A 19394-nucleotide genomic window follows, 5' to 3' on the forward strand; every position below is an offset into this window, starting at 1 on the left:
ATCTTAAAAAATGCCAAGAGGCCAAGCATTGGTCAGGTAAAAGGCCTACTGGAAAGGAAATGTCTTCATACAGGGACAGAATGCTATCAAGGAGAGGGCCAGACAGATCTCCTTCTCTCACTCACTCTTGAGTGTGCAGGGCAACAAGAACCACAAACAATTGCAGGGATAATGCTCAGCTGAAATGGAATGAAATACATCTTTTAAATCTAGATATTGATGGTATTTGAATTTGAAGCTATTTTTGGCTCTGTACTTTCTAGATTCCTAGTTGGACACAATACTGCTGCTGCTACTGCTACTGTTACTGCTACTGCTACTAATTTATTATTTATACCCCGCTCATCTAGCTGGGTTTCCCCAGCCACTCTGGGCAGCTCCCAACAGAAGTTGTAAGTTATCACTCATTTTAATATGATCTCACACTTTTGGAGTAATAAACTGATACACACACATGCAAGAACAAAGAACAAAGTTATCCTAAAATACAATTATTTGTTTGTTTATCCCCATTTTACTAGTGGTTGGCTTGAACAGACCATTTTCAGCATCAGTGTATTTTCCTCTCAGTTCACTGACTTACCAAGCAATGACTGATGCTTAGGAGGAAAGAAAATGTGTCAAGCTTGTTGTGATCTACAGAATTGCAGTAAGTAGGTCAAGAACTCAAATAAAACTTTCTTTCCCACAAACCTCATAATTCAACATGAAATACAAATCCTACGTTTCTTCACAGCACTGACATGGTCTAAGACTTATATAAATCTCATCAATGAAATGTCTATCAATTCAGCAGTTCCCCCAGACCCTCAATATGGGCTGTAGTGAGATCTTTATTCACCTGTTGAGCATCTCACACATCTGAAATAGAACTCTATCTTGACAGTGAAAACTCTCTACGTCGACATGAAAAAGCATTTCAATTAATCAATTAAAGAACAGGCGAAGTCCTGGCAGACTGGAGGAGGGCAAATGTTGTCCCTATTTTCAAAAAGGGGAAAAGAGAGGACCCAAATAATTATCGCCCAGTCAGTCTGACATCAATACCAGGGAAGATTCTGGAGCAGATCATTAAGCAAACAGTCTGTGAGCGCCTAGAAAGGAATGCTGTGATCACCAATAGTCAGCATGGATTTCTGAAAAATAAGTCATGTCAGACTGACCTGATCTCGTTTTTTGACAGAATTACAAGCCTGGTAGATGAAGGGAACCCAGTGGATGTAGCCTACCTTGATTTCAGCAAGGCATTTGACAAGGTGCCCCATGATATTCTTGTAAAGAAGCTGGTAAAATACGGTCTTGACTATGCTACCACTCAGTGGATTTGTAACTGGCTGACTGACCGAACCCAAAGGGTGCTCATCAATGGTTCCTCTTCATCCTGGAGAAGAGTGACTAGTGGGGTGCCACAGGGTTCTGTCTTGGGCCCGGTCTTATTCAACATCTTTATCAACGACTTGGATGATGGACTCAAGGGCACCCTGATCAAATTTGCAGATGACACCAAACTGGGAGGGGTGGCTAACACCCCAGAGGACAGGATCACACTTCAAAACGACCTTGACAGATTAGAGAACTGGGCCAAAACAAACAAGATGAACTTTAACAGGGAGAAATGTAAAGTATTGCACTTGGGCAAAAAAAATGAGAGGCACAAATACAAGATGGGTGACACCTGGCTTGAGAGCAGTACATGTGAAATGGATCTAGGAGTCTTCGTTGACCACAAACATGACATGAGCCAACAGTGTGACGCGGCAGCTAAAAAAGCCAATGCAATTCTGGGCTGCATCAATAGGAGTATAGCATCTAGATCAAGGGAAGTAATAGTGCCACTGTATTCTGCTCTGGTCAGACCTCACCTGGAGTACTGTGTCCAGTTCTGGGCACCACAGTTCAAGAAGGACACTGACAAACTGGAACGTGTCCAGAGGAGGGCAACCAAAATGGACAAAGGCCTGGAAACGATGCCTTATGAGGAACGGCTAAGGGAGCTGGGCATGTTTAGCCTGGAGAAGAGGAGGCTAAGGGGTGATATGATAGCCATGTTCAAATATATAAAAGGATGTCATATAGAGGAGGGAGAAAGGTTGTTTTCTGCTGCTCCAGAGAAGCGGACACGGAGCAATGGATCCAAACTACAAGAAAGAAGATTCCACCTAAACATTAGGAAGAACTTCCTGACAGTAAGAGCTGTTCGACAGTGGAATTTGCTGCCAAGGAGTGTGGTGGAGTCTCCTTCTTTGGAGGTCTTTAAGCAGAGGCTTGACAACCATATGTCAGGAGTGCTCTGATGGTGTTTCCTGCTTGGCAGGGGGTTGGACTCGATGGCCCTTGTGGTCTATTCCAACTCTATGATTCTATGATTCTAATGCACCGTCCTCATCACTAGACTTGATATGCCTCATACAAGCCTACTTCTACCAATAATATCAGAAAACCAAAGACTCATAGGAGGAATAGATGGCATGGTTGGTTGCCATGCTCTTAATGCTCCTCCTGGGAATAGGAGCAATGCTAGCATGAGAAGAAAACTCTTCCCACAAGATCTCTGACTTTTTACCAAATGGCACATGTAACAAAGGGAAATGTTGGAAGAGGTCCCTGCTGCATATGGTAGAAACCCAAACCACATAGAGCCACAGATGTGACCAGGAAGTACAGCTCCTTGACAAATATAGGACAACACCCTTTTAATTAGGCAGATATAACTGGATCATTTCGACTATTTGATGAGAGTTTGGAACATGAAGCTAGTATGCTGGAGTATATGCATGTGTTCCCATATACTTTATTTTGTTTTTCCTAAGTATTTCTCATGCTGTTAAGTTATTCTCTGCCTTGTGTCACTAGCTATACTCTGGCCAGCTATTAAGTTGTAGTGTTACAGCAATGGAAAATTTTTACATTTGCCTTCCTCAATGAGTTCTTAGTTGGGTGATGGAAGCCCTGACTAACACACAGCAAACCAGTCTTCATTATTTAACCTTCCCTTTTTGCTAAGACATTGACTATGAAATAATATTCTGTCAGATGGACTACCTGGTTTCCCCTTATTTTTTTCAAAGTAAAGTTTTTTAAAAGGCTCACAATCCTTCCACAGATGGAGAGAGAGGGGAATAATGTCTCAGAACAGCTAAACAAAGACCGAGAATCCAGATCTTGTTTGGTATGTACATCTTTTGGAGCCACATTGTGGAAAGTGTGATGTCACAGCAGTGGTCTGTATGCTGCTGAGGATCACTGATCCGTGTAGTCTTGGATGGAGCAGCTTAGCGCTTCACTTCCTCTGTTGAAAAATCTCCTTTCCAAACACATGATGTAAGAAGGCTCACTGTAACGGCTGGGAGGTGGAATCTGAATCTCTTGTACAGTTGACGAGAACTTGGTGACCATGGAAAGAAAAACTTCAAACTCATATTAGAGATATTTTTGGACTGTTTTGGTGGATTTTTTTTTTAAAGTACCATGAAATTCATCTATGAAGAGACAAATGGGACCTTTTCCTCCCTCACTTAGGAGTGAATTTTGAAAAAGATAAACAGAGCAGTTAGTTTTCTTAAAGCATTTCACCAGACTCCTTTAGTGAGGCTGAAAGGACATTCTCTGTACTTTAAGGCTGAAGTGCGTCCCTCTAAAATACAAATAAAAATTGCTTTGCCTCACTTACCTCTCTTGATGGCTCCATGGAGACTCTTGTGCTTTGCATATGATGTTAACACGTTGTATAGCAAAAAAAAAAAAAAAAAATTCAAAAAAAAAATATTCAAGGGATTGGCAGTGGAGTACATAACGTAAAAGAGTGGAAATAGCCCAGTTTGGAGCCCAATTCTGATAGTGGAACACATGTGAAAATCATTAGGTCACCAAGTGAAATCTGCATACATTTTTCAGGAAAGAGCCATAAGCAGAAACAGGCAGGAGCCTAACTATTTCTTTGCTAATGTTGCATATGAATTCATTCTCAAGTATTGTGGATTTTAGGCAGGGGAAACTCAATCTGAGAGGGCTGCTCTGGAAGATTTGAAGGTTAAGTGATATTATGCTTATTAGTTTTTCTAAACAGAAGTTTCTTTTATGGGCTGTTAATACCAAATTCCCAACACGTGTAATGGGGATACACAGTTGTATTTATCTGCTCTGATGCTATGCAAAGATCTTAATGGGAGACTTGTAGAGTCAGAATCATCAAGGCAAGGAAGATGATGGTCCAAATTCAGTTTGAAGAGAAGCATAATTGATACTGCTGTACAAGAGTAGAAAGCTGGATGGTTACATATCCTGGGTCTTCCAAGACTCTCTTTGAAGCTCTTTAAAGGTGGCATACATTCATTTAGACTTCTTAGGCTTGGAGTTGTCGTTATAAAGTATGAAGTAGTGGAATGTTAGGGTGATAAGAAGAGTGGCGATGGGAGTCAGCATTCCAGAAATGTATGAGATGGTAGGTAGCGTAAGAGAAGGTTCAAGGGTAAAGATGGAAGATGGAGAACCAAGATATAAAGTCAAGTGGGTCTTGTGGAGTAGCACTTCAGGAAAAAACATATTGGCAGCAGTGGTTTTAATGAAAACTGCTTTTAAATCTCAGAAAACTGAATGGTGAAATTTTGTCCAGGTTTAGACTTCCCACTTCCTGCCAGGTGAGAAGGGGGCACATGGAGTGATCTGGGAACAATGCCTCAAAACATAGGAAGGCAATGGATATCCTCCCACCCCAGCTCAAAAAAATTACTTGTACTGAGAAGTCAAATCTTAGCCCTTCACGTTGAAAACTAATTCTGTTCATAACAGCTGTGGTAATAAAAGTTTCCGCTTCATCACATGGTAAACAGATATGCAAGTCAAATTAAAACATTATAGCCAGAGTACCAGGTGGAACATGTGGATCATTTCATGGCCTAAGGCAGCAATGAGAAACCTGCGAACCTGCAAATGTTGTAGGACTCCAGTTCCCATCAATCCCAGCCACCATGGCCATTGGTGAGATATGGTAAGAGAAGGAGTTCAGCAACAGCTGGAGTGGGCTACAGGTTTCCTACTGCTGGCATAAGGTGACCTAGAATTTTCTTGAATTTACTGAGGATCCAACAGCATAAGTTCCATTGATTTACGATATATAAACCTTTAGAAATCAGTTCAGGTGGCTCCCCAAGAATCATTGCAGCTGCTATCCAATGGAGTCTAACATGTGCAGAGTCATGTGAGAATAATTCCTAAACAAAGTGTCTGGTAAGGCACCAAAGGGATGTGTATTGCAACCTCACTGAAACCCTTGGAAAATTGCTGTGTTAGAACATGGTTGTCTTCTGTTTGGCGTCATCTTGCTGAGGATCTACCAGAATTTTTTACATACAACACTGGTACATAATGCACATTTGTTATACTCCAGCCCACACCTGTGACATCATGGCTTACTCTGCTAGGTAGCATGACTTAGGAAATAGGATAAGAATGGCTGTGCACAATATCCTATCTAAACACACAACAAATCTGCAATCAAGCAGAAAATCCCCCAGACTTGAATTAAAGGGAAGAATAGATAAATGTGAGGAAACCACTTGAATTGGGGTAACAAACAATGCAGCATGTCTCCAAATGTATGTACCTTTAATGTATTTTTAAGCAAGACAGCTGAGTGCACATGAAATTAAATTACATGAAATTAAAAAACATTCTGATTTTTTCTAAGAACACTTAAAAATCACATGCTAAAGGTGACATGGCGGTCCCAATCCTGAAATTCTTTTATTAATTATACAAACTAAGATTAAAGAAGGGATTAATGTTTAGAAAAGACAACATTTCTTGGGCAGCTCTGGAACAAAAGCAACTCAAAATACATCTGGATTGTTTGTTGTGAATCAGTAAGACAGCCAATTCATATTTGTGTTTAAACTGACCAGGGGGAGGGTATTTTATTTGCTGTTTTTAAACATTTTGGATTTTTAATTTTGTTTGAAAAACATCACTTTTATTTTAACTGGAATATTTTGAAACTGTGTTTTACAGTCAGTTGGTGGGATACAAATCCAACAAACCAAACTGTTTTACAAGACTTTTCTCCACTTTGTTACTCAGCACCTGGGATGAATTCCAGAATATATTGAGTCCCCATTGTCTGCTTGCCTATTTGAAACCCTCCCTTGTCTGCATGACTGTTTGAAAAAGATTTTAACCAGTCAAACTGGGAAGGTCTAATGTATGGCTAGAGAAGAGAGAGAAGACAACTGCCATGAGGTAGCCACCTGAGATTCCAGATTTGAGGAGGCATTTGCATCAGCTGCGTGGGAAAGAGCAAGTAAACCATCTCATTTCAAAGGCAGCTTGTATAAAAGGATATTTCAGCAGATCGTGTCCCATTTTAATTACTAGGAAAGGCACTATTTGCCTTTGACCAGCTTTGCTAAAGGCTATAATAAGACACCACAATCTTTCACATGAGGACGTAGCACAATAATGGGCAAGGCAACCACTTAAATAAGTAGTTTAAGATTATGCATAAATATCTGAGAAAATACTTGGTTATTAGCTAGCAATGGTGTTTATGCAATGGAGATTATATAATTGTAACAAAATATCTTACAAGAGGGAAAGTACTGAAGGCATGAAACAGTGTGAAAAAGTTTGGTTTACATAGGCTCTGGTTTGGGTCCCCCCCACCCATAAATCTAAAACATTTTTTACAAAGCTGTTTTACTGATATCTTACACCATGAGAAATACACAAAAATGGTAAGAATCCATCCTTTTTGTTTCTGTGTTTCAAAAGGATTAAGTCTCTTAGAAAAATTATTAGGCATCTGGAGTGAACGTATTTATATTACTCGATTTGGGAATAAGGGTATTAAACAAAACAAATAATGGAATTAATATTTCACATTTATTTATGTACTGCATTTATATCCCACCCTTCCTCCAAGGAGCTTAGGATGGTGTACATGACCTACTTGTTCAAATGTTGAATTATCTTAAAGATGCTGTGCCCAGGGATTGACTGAAATGAACAGCAAATCTATTCACTGAAATTCACTCAAGTACAATATAATGGAGAAATAGTAAGTTCAAAAACATATCCATGACTTTACAAGGTCTGGCAGATTGCTAAAATTATAAAATTATTGGCTGCATATAGGCATTACACTATAGTTCAGTGAGACAAGAACAAGCTGCAGAAAACCTCTGGCTACCATGTTCTGCCCCTGCCTCCCCGCTCTGCTATGAAATTGAGATTGGATGATTTTAGTTGCACAGCAACACTTCAACCACAGTTTACAGTTTGGAATAATGTTAACTATGGTTCTTTTAAATAAGCTAGTTTCATAACTCATGGCACAAAGTTGACTTGTTTCAAACCATAGTTAGTCACAGTTTGTCAGATTTTGAAAATACAGTGGAACCTCGGGTTGCGAACGTGATCCATGCGGGAGGCACGTTCGCAATCAGCAGCGTTCACAACCCGCAGCGCCGCATCTGCGCACGTGCGTGGCGCAATTCAGCACTTCTGCGCATGCACAAAGTGTGATTTAGTGCTTCTGCGCATGTGCAAGCGCTGAAACCCAGAAGTAACCCAATCCGGTACTTCTGTATTCGGTGCATCTGTAACCTGAAAACGCGCAACCCGCAGCGTTCGCAACCCGAGGTATGACTGTACAACAAGCACAATAGAAGCAAATGCTTCCAAACTCCTTCTCACAGTTGCATTCGAGAGCAAAGGTTCACTGCAGCTCATTTTATCATACTAAATTGTGATTTAGCATGATGTACCATGATTAAAGAACAACCATTAATCTGATACAGGAAACCTAGATATGGGAAATCTAATACTTTTTTTTCCTATTTCTTATATTTATTTATTTTTAAGTTTATTTCATTTCTTCATTATAGAACACTTATTTGTACTAATTGTGTTATTAGCTTTTCCTTATACATAATTTCATTATCCATATCTACTAAAAATTCTGTTAAATGAATAATTTAAAGTAAAATTTTAAAATACAGTAATACCTTTATTTTCTCGTGAATATGCCGCAGTGAGTCTGCAGTCCCCATATCGGCATCATCAGTAATACATACAATATCAAGCTTCAGCTTCGTCTCCAAGTTTAGCACTTTCTGAACTTCTTTTGTTGTAACCACAATGACTTCTAAAGTGCAGAAGAAAATGTTGCATGAGTACAACTACGAAAAGTTATAACATTATTATGCTCGTCTACTGAACTAAATATGAATCAATCAAAGCTTGTTTTTCCCCAAGACCAGCTGCTATTGTGGGAAATCTAGAAAACCTGCTTTTTACTGACTAAAAATGATCTGCAGTAGAATATGTAAATGGTTAAATATTTTGTGGAGTTAAGTATTTTATGACATTAATTTTATATTTGTGACACAGGAGCCTTGCAGACAACAGTCTCACCTAAAGGAACTCACAATCAAAGTATAAGAAAGTTACCAAAAACGTACAGAGAACAAGAAGAAATAGTAGCACCTCTGCTCAGTGTGGCATTCCATGGACTTAAATGGACACTCTATATTTACATGAACAGATCATGTTTGAAACATGTGACTTTATAGGTACGCAAGAACACCTCACTCCGAAGAGTATCTAGAATGCTTAGTTTGGATGTAGGAAATACAGGTCCAACTCCTCCATTAGGCTATTAATCACACACCTTGGGTAAACCATCAACTCTCAGGGCCACTTGTTAGGGGTAGCAAAACTTGTTGGGTAAGTTTGGCTAATGTCTGATCTCTGGCAAGAGTACCTGCATGAGAGGAGCAATTGAAGAACATCTGTTTCCCAGTACCCCACTTTGCAGCTATCACATTTCAGGAGAACAGGGCCAGGAGCCAGATGACATCAATGTTTAATACCATAAGTAGTACCTGGTATTCCAGATTTACTATTGCATAGGCAGTAATCTACCTATAAATCCAATTTTACTACTGTGAATTGCTCTGAGAACTATTAGGGCAGAAAAGCAGTATACAAACAACAATTTACTATTTGAAAGCTATACCTGGAAAATGTTACCTATGCACTTGGAAGAAAGGTACTGTATAAGCCGACTTTTTCAGCACATTTTTTATGCTGAAAAAGCCCCCCTTGGCTTATACTCGAGTGAGGGTCCTTTCGGGCTGCTCTTTCCTCCTCCTCCGCCTTTGCCGCTGTAGGCGGTGGAGGAGGAATGAGCAGCCCGAAATCAGCCCTTTTGGGTTGCTTGTTCTTCCTCCGCTGCCGCCACCACCAGGTTTGTGGTGTGGTGAACAGGCTTATACTCGAGTCAATAAGTTTTCCCAGTTTTTTGTGGTAAAATTAGGTGCCTCGGCTTATATTCAGGTTGGCTTAGACTCGAGTAAATACGGTACTTTAAACTAACTGCAAGCCATAATCTGGTGAATCAAATTAAAATGAACCAAACTATTTTAGAGAAATCCAGATTCCGCATAGCTGCCCCATATTCAATAGTCTCTTGAGAGACACATATATTCTTTATATTTAATTGTGGTGGCAACCTAAAAAGATACTTACATTCAAATTTTTTCTGTGTTTTCATCACAGACGTTGGCCCTACAAGAACCCCAAAACTTTAAACTTTCTCAGACTCAGAAGGCATTTTTGAAACTTGGCACAACAGTTTTAAAACAAAAGATAATGCTGCTGATGTGCACTGTTTTGCTGCTTGCATGCCAAATCCCAAAAGTGAAAAGCAATAAGAATAATTCTGGCATATGCATCCCTCTGGATCATGACCATACTATAGAACACTCATATTTAACACCAATGCATATAACCCTACACTTAAATATAGGAATTACCAAGCTATATCAGTCAAGGATCAGAATATAAGAAAAGCTTTTCAGGACCAGAACAGAGATCCATCCAGTGCCACATCCTGTTCCACAGAGCAACCAACCAGTCACCTCTGTGGGAGCCCATAAGCAGGACTTGAGCACAATTCTCAAGCAATTCTCCCTTTCTTGTTTCCCAGCACCTGCTGTTCCACAACACCAGTTAAACACATAGTTTAACCATATGTTGTGTGATCCCCTCCCTCAAAAGCCCATTGAAGAGTAGGGTGACAGTCTGGGTTTATTTGGCCTGCATATATGAAGCGAAATCCTCCAATTTTTCTTCTTCTTTGTACCTCATTCCTACACCTGCTGCAAACAGCAGGTGTATGAATGAGCTTATGTGTAATTTGATCACACTACAAGTCATCTTATCATAGGCATTCTGCAATGTTTGGTGCTCACCTTCAAAACCAACTTGTTCCAGCAGATTGAGCGGGTACCATATTAAGGGTTTGTTGCCAATAGGTAAGAGAGCTTTAGGGATGCTTGAGGTCAGATCCATCATGCGGGATCCACCCCCAACCGCCATCACCACTGCTTGAAACTCCATGGCAAAGATCTGGAAAGACAAATTAGAGAGCAATCTAGAAACAGAATCAGCAAATAGGCAGTCTCCTAGGGAAGAAAATGCAGAGCTAGTGTCACCCTGAGGCAACTGCCCCTGAACTTATCTACAGGCACTGCCTTGGAGCACAACCATCACCCTAATCTCTTATTTACGGACAATTAACCCGCTCCCAACCAGGCTAACCTGCTCCCAAAGGATGTCTACCTCAGAAATGAACTCAAAATTTGAAACACAATGATCCAGTTTATAAAACCAGAGGGGCCAGAGCTGAATCTTCTGAGACAGGACAGGTTGTGGTAGCTCGGGAGAAACACACTTTTCATATGCTCAGAGGTTTTTCCTTTATTGCTTCATGCTGAATTTTACTTTTACTTTGTGTTTACAGTACTTGCCTTACTGGGTTGGCCTGGCGAGGGCTACAAATTCAGGCAAGCAAGCCAAAGGCGTCCCACAACTGAGCTCCGGTATTAAAGCCTGTTTGCAGCGCCCACGGACTTCAGCCCCCGGCCTCAAAAGCAAAGGAGGCGGGGTTTGATGATGTCCCCTGGCAACTTCGGCCTCTTTTATTATGCTGGGCAGCTGAAGACGGCCGAGGTCCCCCTTGCCCAGTCACAGCGAAGAAACCCCCGGTGGGCTCGCCGGGCCTGGGCGCCAGGGCTTCGCAGCCCAGCACACCCCTCACCTTGTCACCTGGATAGCAAAGGCTGCCGGTTAGTCCCCTGCCAGAGTGACAAGGAACCAATCGCAGTGACTTCCCCTTCCTTCAGGGTCGCTTCCGCGCCTGCGCCGCCGCAACGTGCATAGGCTCGCGCCAGCGTGTTTACCCGCGGAGCGAATCGATGAGCATCCCCTCAGGAAGAGCGCCGAACAACCAATCCTCCTCCTTGCGGGCGGGGAAAATAAGCCGGGCGCGAGGAACACCGAGCTATCGATTCCCGCAGCGGCAGCAACGCCGAGCTACCGATCTGCAGGTTTCTTTCTGAAGCTCATTCGGATAGGAGGAGCCCATTCCCAGCTGCTCGAGGGAGGGGAGGCGGGTGAGGTGGCTTGCTGCCTCTTGCTTCCCAAAGTATAACTCCCAAAGAATAAAATAGCGACTGTTTCTCGTTGGTGAACCTTCGCCCCTGTCCCGTTGTTAAACTGCAGCTTTCACCAGCCGCAGAGCAACATAGCCTGCGATGGTCAGGGATAATGGGAGTTGTAGTCCAGAAACATCTGGGCTGAGTAAAGCCGGGTTCGAATGGGGCAAGTCAATCCGCACAACCTGGCGCGGATTTATCTCTCTCTGTGTGTACTTGCCGTTGACTACTTTTGCCTGATGGGAAGCAGTGAAACTTGAAATCTCACGTTGTTTCAGCTTAGAATATCGGCCAATACTATCTGTATTGGCAGTGAGTCTGACTGGGTTTTGTCAAAATTGGCTCTGGAAGACATGCGTGTTTCTGAAATGTGAGCTTTATTCCGGCTAGTAGTAACCGAGGTTCAATATAAACACAGCTGCCACGGATTTAGTGACAGATGCAAATCCAGGGTTGTGGAAAGTTTTTAACCTTTCTACCCAGAAACACTGAAATATCAGAGAGGCTTTAAAAAACAAATTTGTTGGCTGCTCACTATTATCATCTCCAGAAAATGAGGTGAAAAATAAGATTCATCTTCAGCTACCGTTTCAGTGTTTTGTTTTTGTTTTTTGCATCGGTGCATGTACAGAAGGCTTCAAGATGCTGGAGAAGATAGCAAAATTAGAAAACAGGAAGCATATATACAGTACATTGACTCTAAAACAAAGAGTAACAGCACAATATAAAAACAATTAAAAAAACTGACACAGGAAACTGCAGTGCCAAAGATCTAAAAACTACTAAAAAGACTTTCCTAATAGCCTGTGGGAATGAAAAAGGGTCCACCTGGCACAGAAAGCCCACAACATGAATCAGTGCCATGTGAGCCTCTCTGGGAACGGCACTCCAGAAACATGATTTGGTTGCAGAAACCTTACACAGAAGTTAGATTATATCCTGTCTTTATTGAACATTTACTTCGCTTGAAGGGTGGCTATATAACATTGAGCATTCTTCCTGATTTGCCACTCTGGGGTCTTCCTGTTTCTTTTCAATGCATTTCCCTATCACTTTCCAAATCACAAAAAGTCCAACCTTTTTTAAGAGTGGATTTGCTGCACTAGGGTGACTGAACCTTTTAATTAACTTTAATTGCAGAAACCTTTGGTATGCGCTTAACTCTTTCCCATGAAATACAGTCTGGAAGTGACCAGAATGTCATTGTTGCTTCCTGGTCTGCAGAAAACCAGACTCAGTACAGCCGCTTGACTACAGCATTCCCAAGATAACTAGAAGCTTATTGTGGGGAGGGAGGTCGAACAGTTGAAGCAAGACCAAGAACATAACATTTAGGGGCTGAATCTCTGCTGAAGCTTAACTTTGCTTAACATTGTGAGAGACCACACAAGGCAAAAGAGCAGAGTAATTTAGAACCTACTGAGTTTCCACATGTACGGTAATCTTGCCAAGTGGACTGTATGTTTAGGTAGCAAGCAATATGTCACTTGGGTATGTGTAGGTTGGATATAATGAGTAAAATGGAAAGGAGTTATTTTAATGAGGAACAACACACTCCCCGCCCCCAAAAACCTGGTACCTAGGTATTATAGGTTGCATGCATTGGCTCCCAAAGGATTAGGAGTTCTCATTTCCTTCATCGGCTCATGAAACCTAGCCTATGAAAGTTCAGAACCAGTTACTATCTTGGTGCCGCCCTTTAGCTTTAAGCAGATTACTCCAATATCGCAAACATAACTTCTTGCCTGATGGAACAATCTGCCCTCTCCTCCCCCTGCATACTGTTCTTGGGGTTCTCCTGAGCCAATTTGGGAGGAAATGGGGATGCAGGGGGGAGAAGTGGGGGGAAAGCACCATGCGCTAGTGGAAATCCTTGTGTGCTTCTACTTATGGGGCTTAGTCGCTGAATCCTGCCCATACTTTGTGTTCTTACCTAGAGAGACTATAGATGAATTGTCTAAAGGCCAAAATTAGGCAACAGAAGTAATTTTGAGGGATAGCCTCACATTCTGCAGTATATTTGCATGTAAATTTTAATATAGCCAATGGAAGTACTGTAAATGGGGTTATTTTGTATTTATAACAGCAGTTTGGGTCTCATCACTGAATGGTTTCGAGCTGTGGTTCCCCAAGTGCCTTCTATATGGGAATGCAGAATGCTTATATATGCTCTGCAATAATCACTTAATGTTTCCAAAAGTCATAACATAAAAAAGAGTCAAGCTATGATGTGAACCAATCAAAAATGTTATGCTTCTGCTGATCCTATAGAACTGAATGTTTTTAAAAGAAATTAAAACATATGCAAACATGTTTTTCCATATTGTAAGATGTACATTAATGACAGAACTGACAACTTTTAAAAAAAACCACCTTGTGTTTATCTGGGCCAAAATCAGGACTAAATAACATTTAGGCAGGGCTTGTGCAAATGTGATGAATTAATGGCAGTTAGGCAAGGCAGTCCATCTCCAGTATTTCTCCTGAGCGAGCTCTCGCTGTTTTTGTTTAATACTTCATTTCTTCAAGGTTCCTCACATCTGGAAGCTCTCTGAACAATGTAAGTCTCCTGAGCATGTCTGTGCTAGAGTACAGCCAAAAATGGAATCCCCATCCCACATGAGAGTCTGATGTTTCAAAATTCATTTTCATCTCCATATGGAATGGTGGAAAATTTGAAATAGTAAACTTTCTTTAATTCAAAGACGTTTGGGCTTGGTACATAACACGCATTTGGAAATTCAGAATCATAGGGTACAATCCTACACAATAGCAGAGGTTAGGAAATGGATATGTCCGGTGGGTCAGGTCCAGATCTGGCTCACCCTCTAGTCCACCTTTTGATAGGTGGGTGGTAAAACATTTGCTCTCATCTAATCTAATGCATAACTGCACTGATTATCTCCCATGATCCTACACCCCTTTGCCCTGTGTGAATACTGTGTCTTTTCTGAACTGTATTGCTCCAACACTTTCCCCTCCCAATAGCAGGGAGTGCTGCCTCCCCCAAATATGAGGCACTCCATTCCAGCCAATGGCATTGTTGACCAGTACAACTTTCGGGTTAGGGAGTCTTCCTAAAAAACAACTTTTGGGGTGTCCTGGTTTTACTTTTTGAAATATGGCAACCCTACTGACCAGTCATGAATACTTTTGCCTTGCAGGATCATATGGAACAGAACAAGCGATGGCTGGACACAGTGTTTCACTGCAATCACCAAAAGAGAAGGAATAATAATAATAATAATTTATTTGTATCCCACCCTCCCCAGCCAAAGCCGGGCTCAGAGCAGCTAACAACAGGTAAAAATAGCACAGTGTACATAAAATTGCACAGTCAATTAATTAAAATACATTCTAGAATCAATTCAGAATCAAATTAATGGCAACCATTGGGTTAGAGTTCTATGAATATTACAGAAGGAGAGAGGGGGGTCAGACTGTGCCTTGGCCAAAGGCCTGGCGGAACAGCTCCGTCTTGCAGGCCCTGCGGAAAGATGTCAAGTCCTGCAGGGCCCTAGTCTCTTGTGACAGAGCGTTCCACCAGATCGGGGCCATGACCAAAAAAGCCCTGGCTCTGGTCAAGGCCAGTCTAACCTCCCTGTGGCCCGGGATCTCCAAGATGTTTTTATTTGAAGACCGTAAGGTCCTCCATGGGACATACCAGGAGAGGCGGTCCTGTAGGTACTAGGGTCCTAGGCCGTATAGGGCTTTAAACCTTAAAACCAGCACCTTAAACCTGAACCTTTACTCCACTTGGAGCCAGTGCAGCTGGCATAACACTGGGTGAATGTGATCCCGCGGCGAGGACCCCATACTCAAAGTGTACTCAAAGTCCCTGCAGACTCCTGCTTACTTCCTCACGCCTACTGTGCATGCAAATTCAGGGGCTATGTGCTCCAGCTGCTTCCTGTTTCCCATTACTTTCTCGATAGGTTACTTTTCTCACAGGTACAGGATCTATCCTGTGACTGTTCTGTGCAGGTGAGGAGGCAGACCCACCTCTTGACCCACAGCAATGCCCAGGATGCTCCCAGCTGTTCCTATTTGGAATTGTTAAACTATCTGCTCCAGGCAGGTTCCTGTGACAATTATGCAACAGACAAAAGTATACTTAGCATGCAGGTGGTGCTGTAAGGAATAGTGCACCATCCTTCTGTCAGCCAAGCCACTGTTCAAGGTACAGGAGTCCTGACTGACTGTCACTTCCACATATGGGCCTTTCCTGTTCAGGGATCTTCTCCATTCCAGATTTGACACTGCCATGTGTTTTTATTGTGTTTCCTAAAGGTAAAGGTACCCCTGACTGTTAGGTCCAGTCGCGGACGACTCTGGGGTTGCGGCACTTATCTCACTCTATAGGCCGAGGGAGCTGGCGTTTGTCTGCAGACAGCTTCCGGGTCATGTGGCCAGCATGACATGACCCCATGGACCAGAGCACGCCAGGCACTCCTGTCTTCCACTGCCTCCCGCAGTTTGGTCAAACTCATGCTGGTAGCTTCGAGAACACTGTCCAACCATCTCATTCTCTGTCGTCCCCTTCTCCTTGTGCCCTCCATCTTTCCCAACATCAGGGTCTTTTCCAGGGAGTCTTCTCTTCTCATGAGGTGGCCAAAGTATTGGGGCCTCAGCTTCAGGATCTGTCCTTCCAGTGAGCGCTCAGGGCTGATTTTCTTCAGAATGGGTAGGTTGGATCTTCTTGCAGTCCATGGGACTCTCAAGAGTCTCCTCCAGCACCATAATTCAAAAGCATCAATTCTTTGGCCACCAGTCTTCTTTATGGTCCAACTCTCAATGTGGAAGTGGTAAATAGTGATCACTCTCCCATACCCTAATGTGATCTGGCTTAATCCAGCTTTACGATGTGGCTCTCGAAGGGAGGACAAGAAGCTTGATGGGCTCAGGGGCAGTGGTCTCTCCTCTTTCACTCACTCTTTGGTTCTTTGGACTTCAGCAGCAGGGCCCTAAGAGTGCCCAGGCGAGACAGGAGTTGCTGCCAGGATGCATGAGGCAGCCCCTACCACATTAGGACCAGGGATCCCCCTCAGCCATGAAGCTCACTGTGAAACGAAGCTACCTTATGATGGCATTGTGAGGTTAAAATGGGGTAAGTGGGGAGAACTCTGTATGGGACCCTGAGGGTGGGATTAAAACAAATGTAATGTGGGTTGTATAGAAAATAGCCTGAGATACCACCAGCAGCCACCACTCCATTAATTTTTTTATAAACTTTCTGGGCAGATGAAAATGCCTGGTAGCAATCAACCAGAAGTAATTCTGGGAATGATGCGAATTTGAGGCACTCTGCCCTATACTAATATTATCCCTGGGCTCCTTCCCTAAACCATTGTCCCTACTCCTATTTGATTATTTTCAAACTCCAGGGACTTGTCCAAAGTGGCAGGGGCATAGTATGCAGTAATAAATCTTCCTTGGAATCTGCTGCGAGCATAATGTTGAAAACCAGAAGCGTTTATTGCTAGGTGCAGAAGTGACTATATGGGCAGTCTACAAGGGAACTTACTCTTGGGTCTTGTACTAGGCCAGCCTTCGCCAACCTGGTACCCTCCAGATGTTTTTGCAGTGCTGGTTTAGGCTGATGGGAGTTGTAGTTCAAAACACCTGGAGGTCACCAGGCTAGAGAAGGTTGTGCTAGGTGCATGCAGTAAAATTTGCCTTTTGCCAAAGTGAAACAGCCATTGAAAGACCTACATCCAGGTAGCTGGGATAAACAAGTAGAATAACAAGTACAGTGGTACCTCAGGTTACATGCGCTTCAGGTTACATGCGCTTCAGGTTACAGAATCCACTAACCCATAAATAGTGCTTCAGGTTAATAACTTTGCTTCAGGATGAGAACAGAAATCATGCTCTAGTGGTGCAGCGGCAGCTGGAGGCCCCATTAGCTAAAGTGGTGCTTCAGGTTAAGAACAGTTTCAGGTTAAGAACAGACCTCCGGAACGAATTAAGTACTTGACCCGTGGTACCACTGTACCAGATATTAAACAATGTGCATTGAGTGAGACTGCACCAAGCACCATGTCACCCTCTTAAGCATCTTGCCCCCAAAGGGGACATTCGCCACTGAGTGATAGCTGCTTAGCACTTTAAAGTCCAGGGGGGACCTCTTAAGAAGGGGATGACCACCACCTCCTTCAAGGAGAATGATACTTCCCCCACCTCCAGTGAAGCACTGATCACTCCCTGTACCTGCCCAGTCAACCCTCATGACTAGCTTTAAGAAGCCGAGATGGGCAAAGGGTGACAGTTTGCCAGTCACACGTTTTCAAGCAGTTTTTCTACATCCTTACATCACAACTGATCCAGTACAGATGAAACAGTTCACTGAATGCTTCAATTGGACTTGTTCTAACTATTTTTTAAATGAAACTGTACTATACAAGTATTTCAATAAATAAAGTAAAAATATCCATCTTTAATAAGAAGTTAGAGTAGCGCTCAACTGTCCCTTAAAAAAAAGTCAGACTTTCTGTGGTAAGAAGAAAGACAGAAGCAGCACAGGGGAAAAACAGGAAGGTGAAATATAAGCACCTAAGGCAGGGCGATTCCACACTAAACACCTGTTGTGGAAGCAGACTAACTCCCAGCTACTCACTCCCTCAGCCAGAAAACTTTCTAGGATTGAAACATTTCCCAAGATCTCCCTTTCATACGCTTTTGCAAAAAAACTATCAAACCAACTCCCAAGTGAGGGCACCAGAGGTTGGGCCCCTCCCCTTCCCAAGCCACATGGTTATTGATATTTGGTTCTTGCTTTGCCAGATCAAAACCGGTGCAGCCCACTCAGACAATCCCCATTCCTAAATCAGGCCATCCTCTCTCCCATGGGGTGGTGGCAGGAGTGGCAGTTGAGCTGTATTGGGAAGGAGGGGGGCCTGCACCCCTGCATGCTGACTCCATCCACCCCCAAAAGCCCTTTCTTCTCATTAACTCAGGGATCCTGTATACAGGAGAGAGAGAGAAGCCCCCTTTTCACTATTCTAATCCCCTTCCTTCTAATTAGGGCCTGCAGCCCCCTCCTCAAGTATGTTTCTCTTTTTATTAGGGAAACAGTTGCCAACTGAGGCAGGAAAACACCCGCCTACCCCTTTATCCCCTGGCTTGTTTGCCTCCAATTCATTCCTGGGGCCCAGTTGGCTGGGGGGAAACATTCCTATTTCCCTCAGTCTAAAGAAAAATGGCTGCTAATTAGTGGCATGAATAGCTTCAACCTCCCCACCCGCCCTTTACTCACCTGCTTGTGAGGAAGAAGCTTAGCAGGCATCTGACCATGAAGAATGCCGGGCAATGGCGGAGAAAGTGCATTAAAAAACCCCTGAGCATAATAATACAAAAGGTTAGTGCAAATATCACTTCTGCAGCTTCATGCAGCCTGCTGGCATCCAAGGAATAAACTGGAGTGTTACATGACATCATTTTGATAACTTCCGACAAGCACTTTGGTATAATCATGTTACTTTAGGTATCCTATCCTCTTCTTAATACTGATAGTAAAATTAACAGGAAAATAAGATTAAAGGATAAAAGCTAGGGCACTGTAATCAGCAAGGAGACCAATGCAAAAAGTTATCCTTTTTATAATCTATATTATTTTTTACTCTTGTATTTTCTCATGCTCATACCCCACCTTTCTTCCGTCATGGAAGCCAAGGCTGTGTCACTTGTGGATCTGAGAAGGTCACTCATCCGGCCCTCAGCAGAGCCAGGCCTACTTAGCCTTAGCAGGGTGGTACCCTGATGTGACTTCAGACCGCACCCTGAACTATGTGGACGTTATAGCTACTTCAGAGCTACTTCCACAAGGAAACATCTCTGTGGAAAGTCTCGTTAGTTCCCAGCACATCATACTGTAGTAGCGTTATAAATATCCTATCTCTG

The 19394-nt window shown here is 42.7% G+C and overlaps 1 protein-coding gene across 3 annotated transcripts in view; it reads right to left on the minus strand.

The window, feature by feature from the left end:
- Positions 1-18802, minus strand: part of EIF2B3 (eukaryotic translation initiation factor 2B subunit gamma) — an 84140-nt gene extending 65338 nt beyond the window's left edge. The window contains exons 1-3 of one of the 3 annotated variants that reach the window (XM_081193215.1): positions 18751-18802; positions 10251-10407; positions 8001-8140 (exon numbers count right to left, since the gene is read on the minus strand). In XM_081193215.1, the coding sequence (XP_081049341.1) occupies positions 8001-8140; positions 10251-10407; positions 18751-18780 (327 nt within the window). In that variant the 5' untranslated portion in view covers positions 18781-18802. The other 2 variants (XM_081193216.1, XM_081193217.1) reach the window with 2 other exon arrangements.
- Between the last annotated feature and the right edge of the window lie 592 nt (positions 18803-19394).

This window comes from Podarcis bocagei (genome assembly GCF_964188305.1).
Source record: "Podarcis bocagei genome assembly, chromosome: 5".
Taxonomy (NCBI): Eukaryota; Metazoa; Chordata; class Lepidosauria; order Squamata; family Lacertidae; genus Podarcis; species Podarcis bocagei.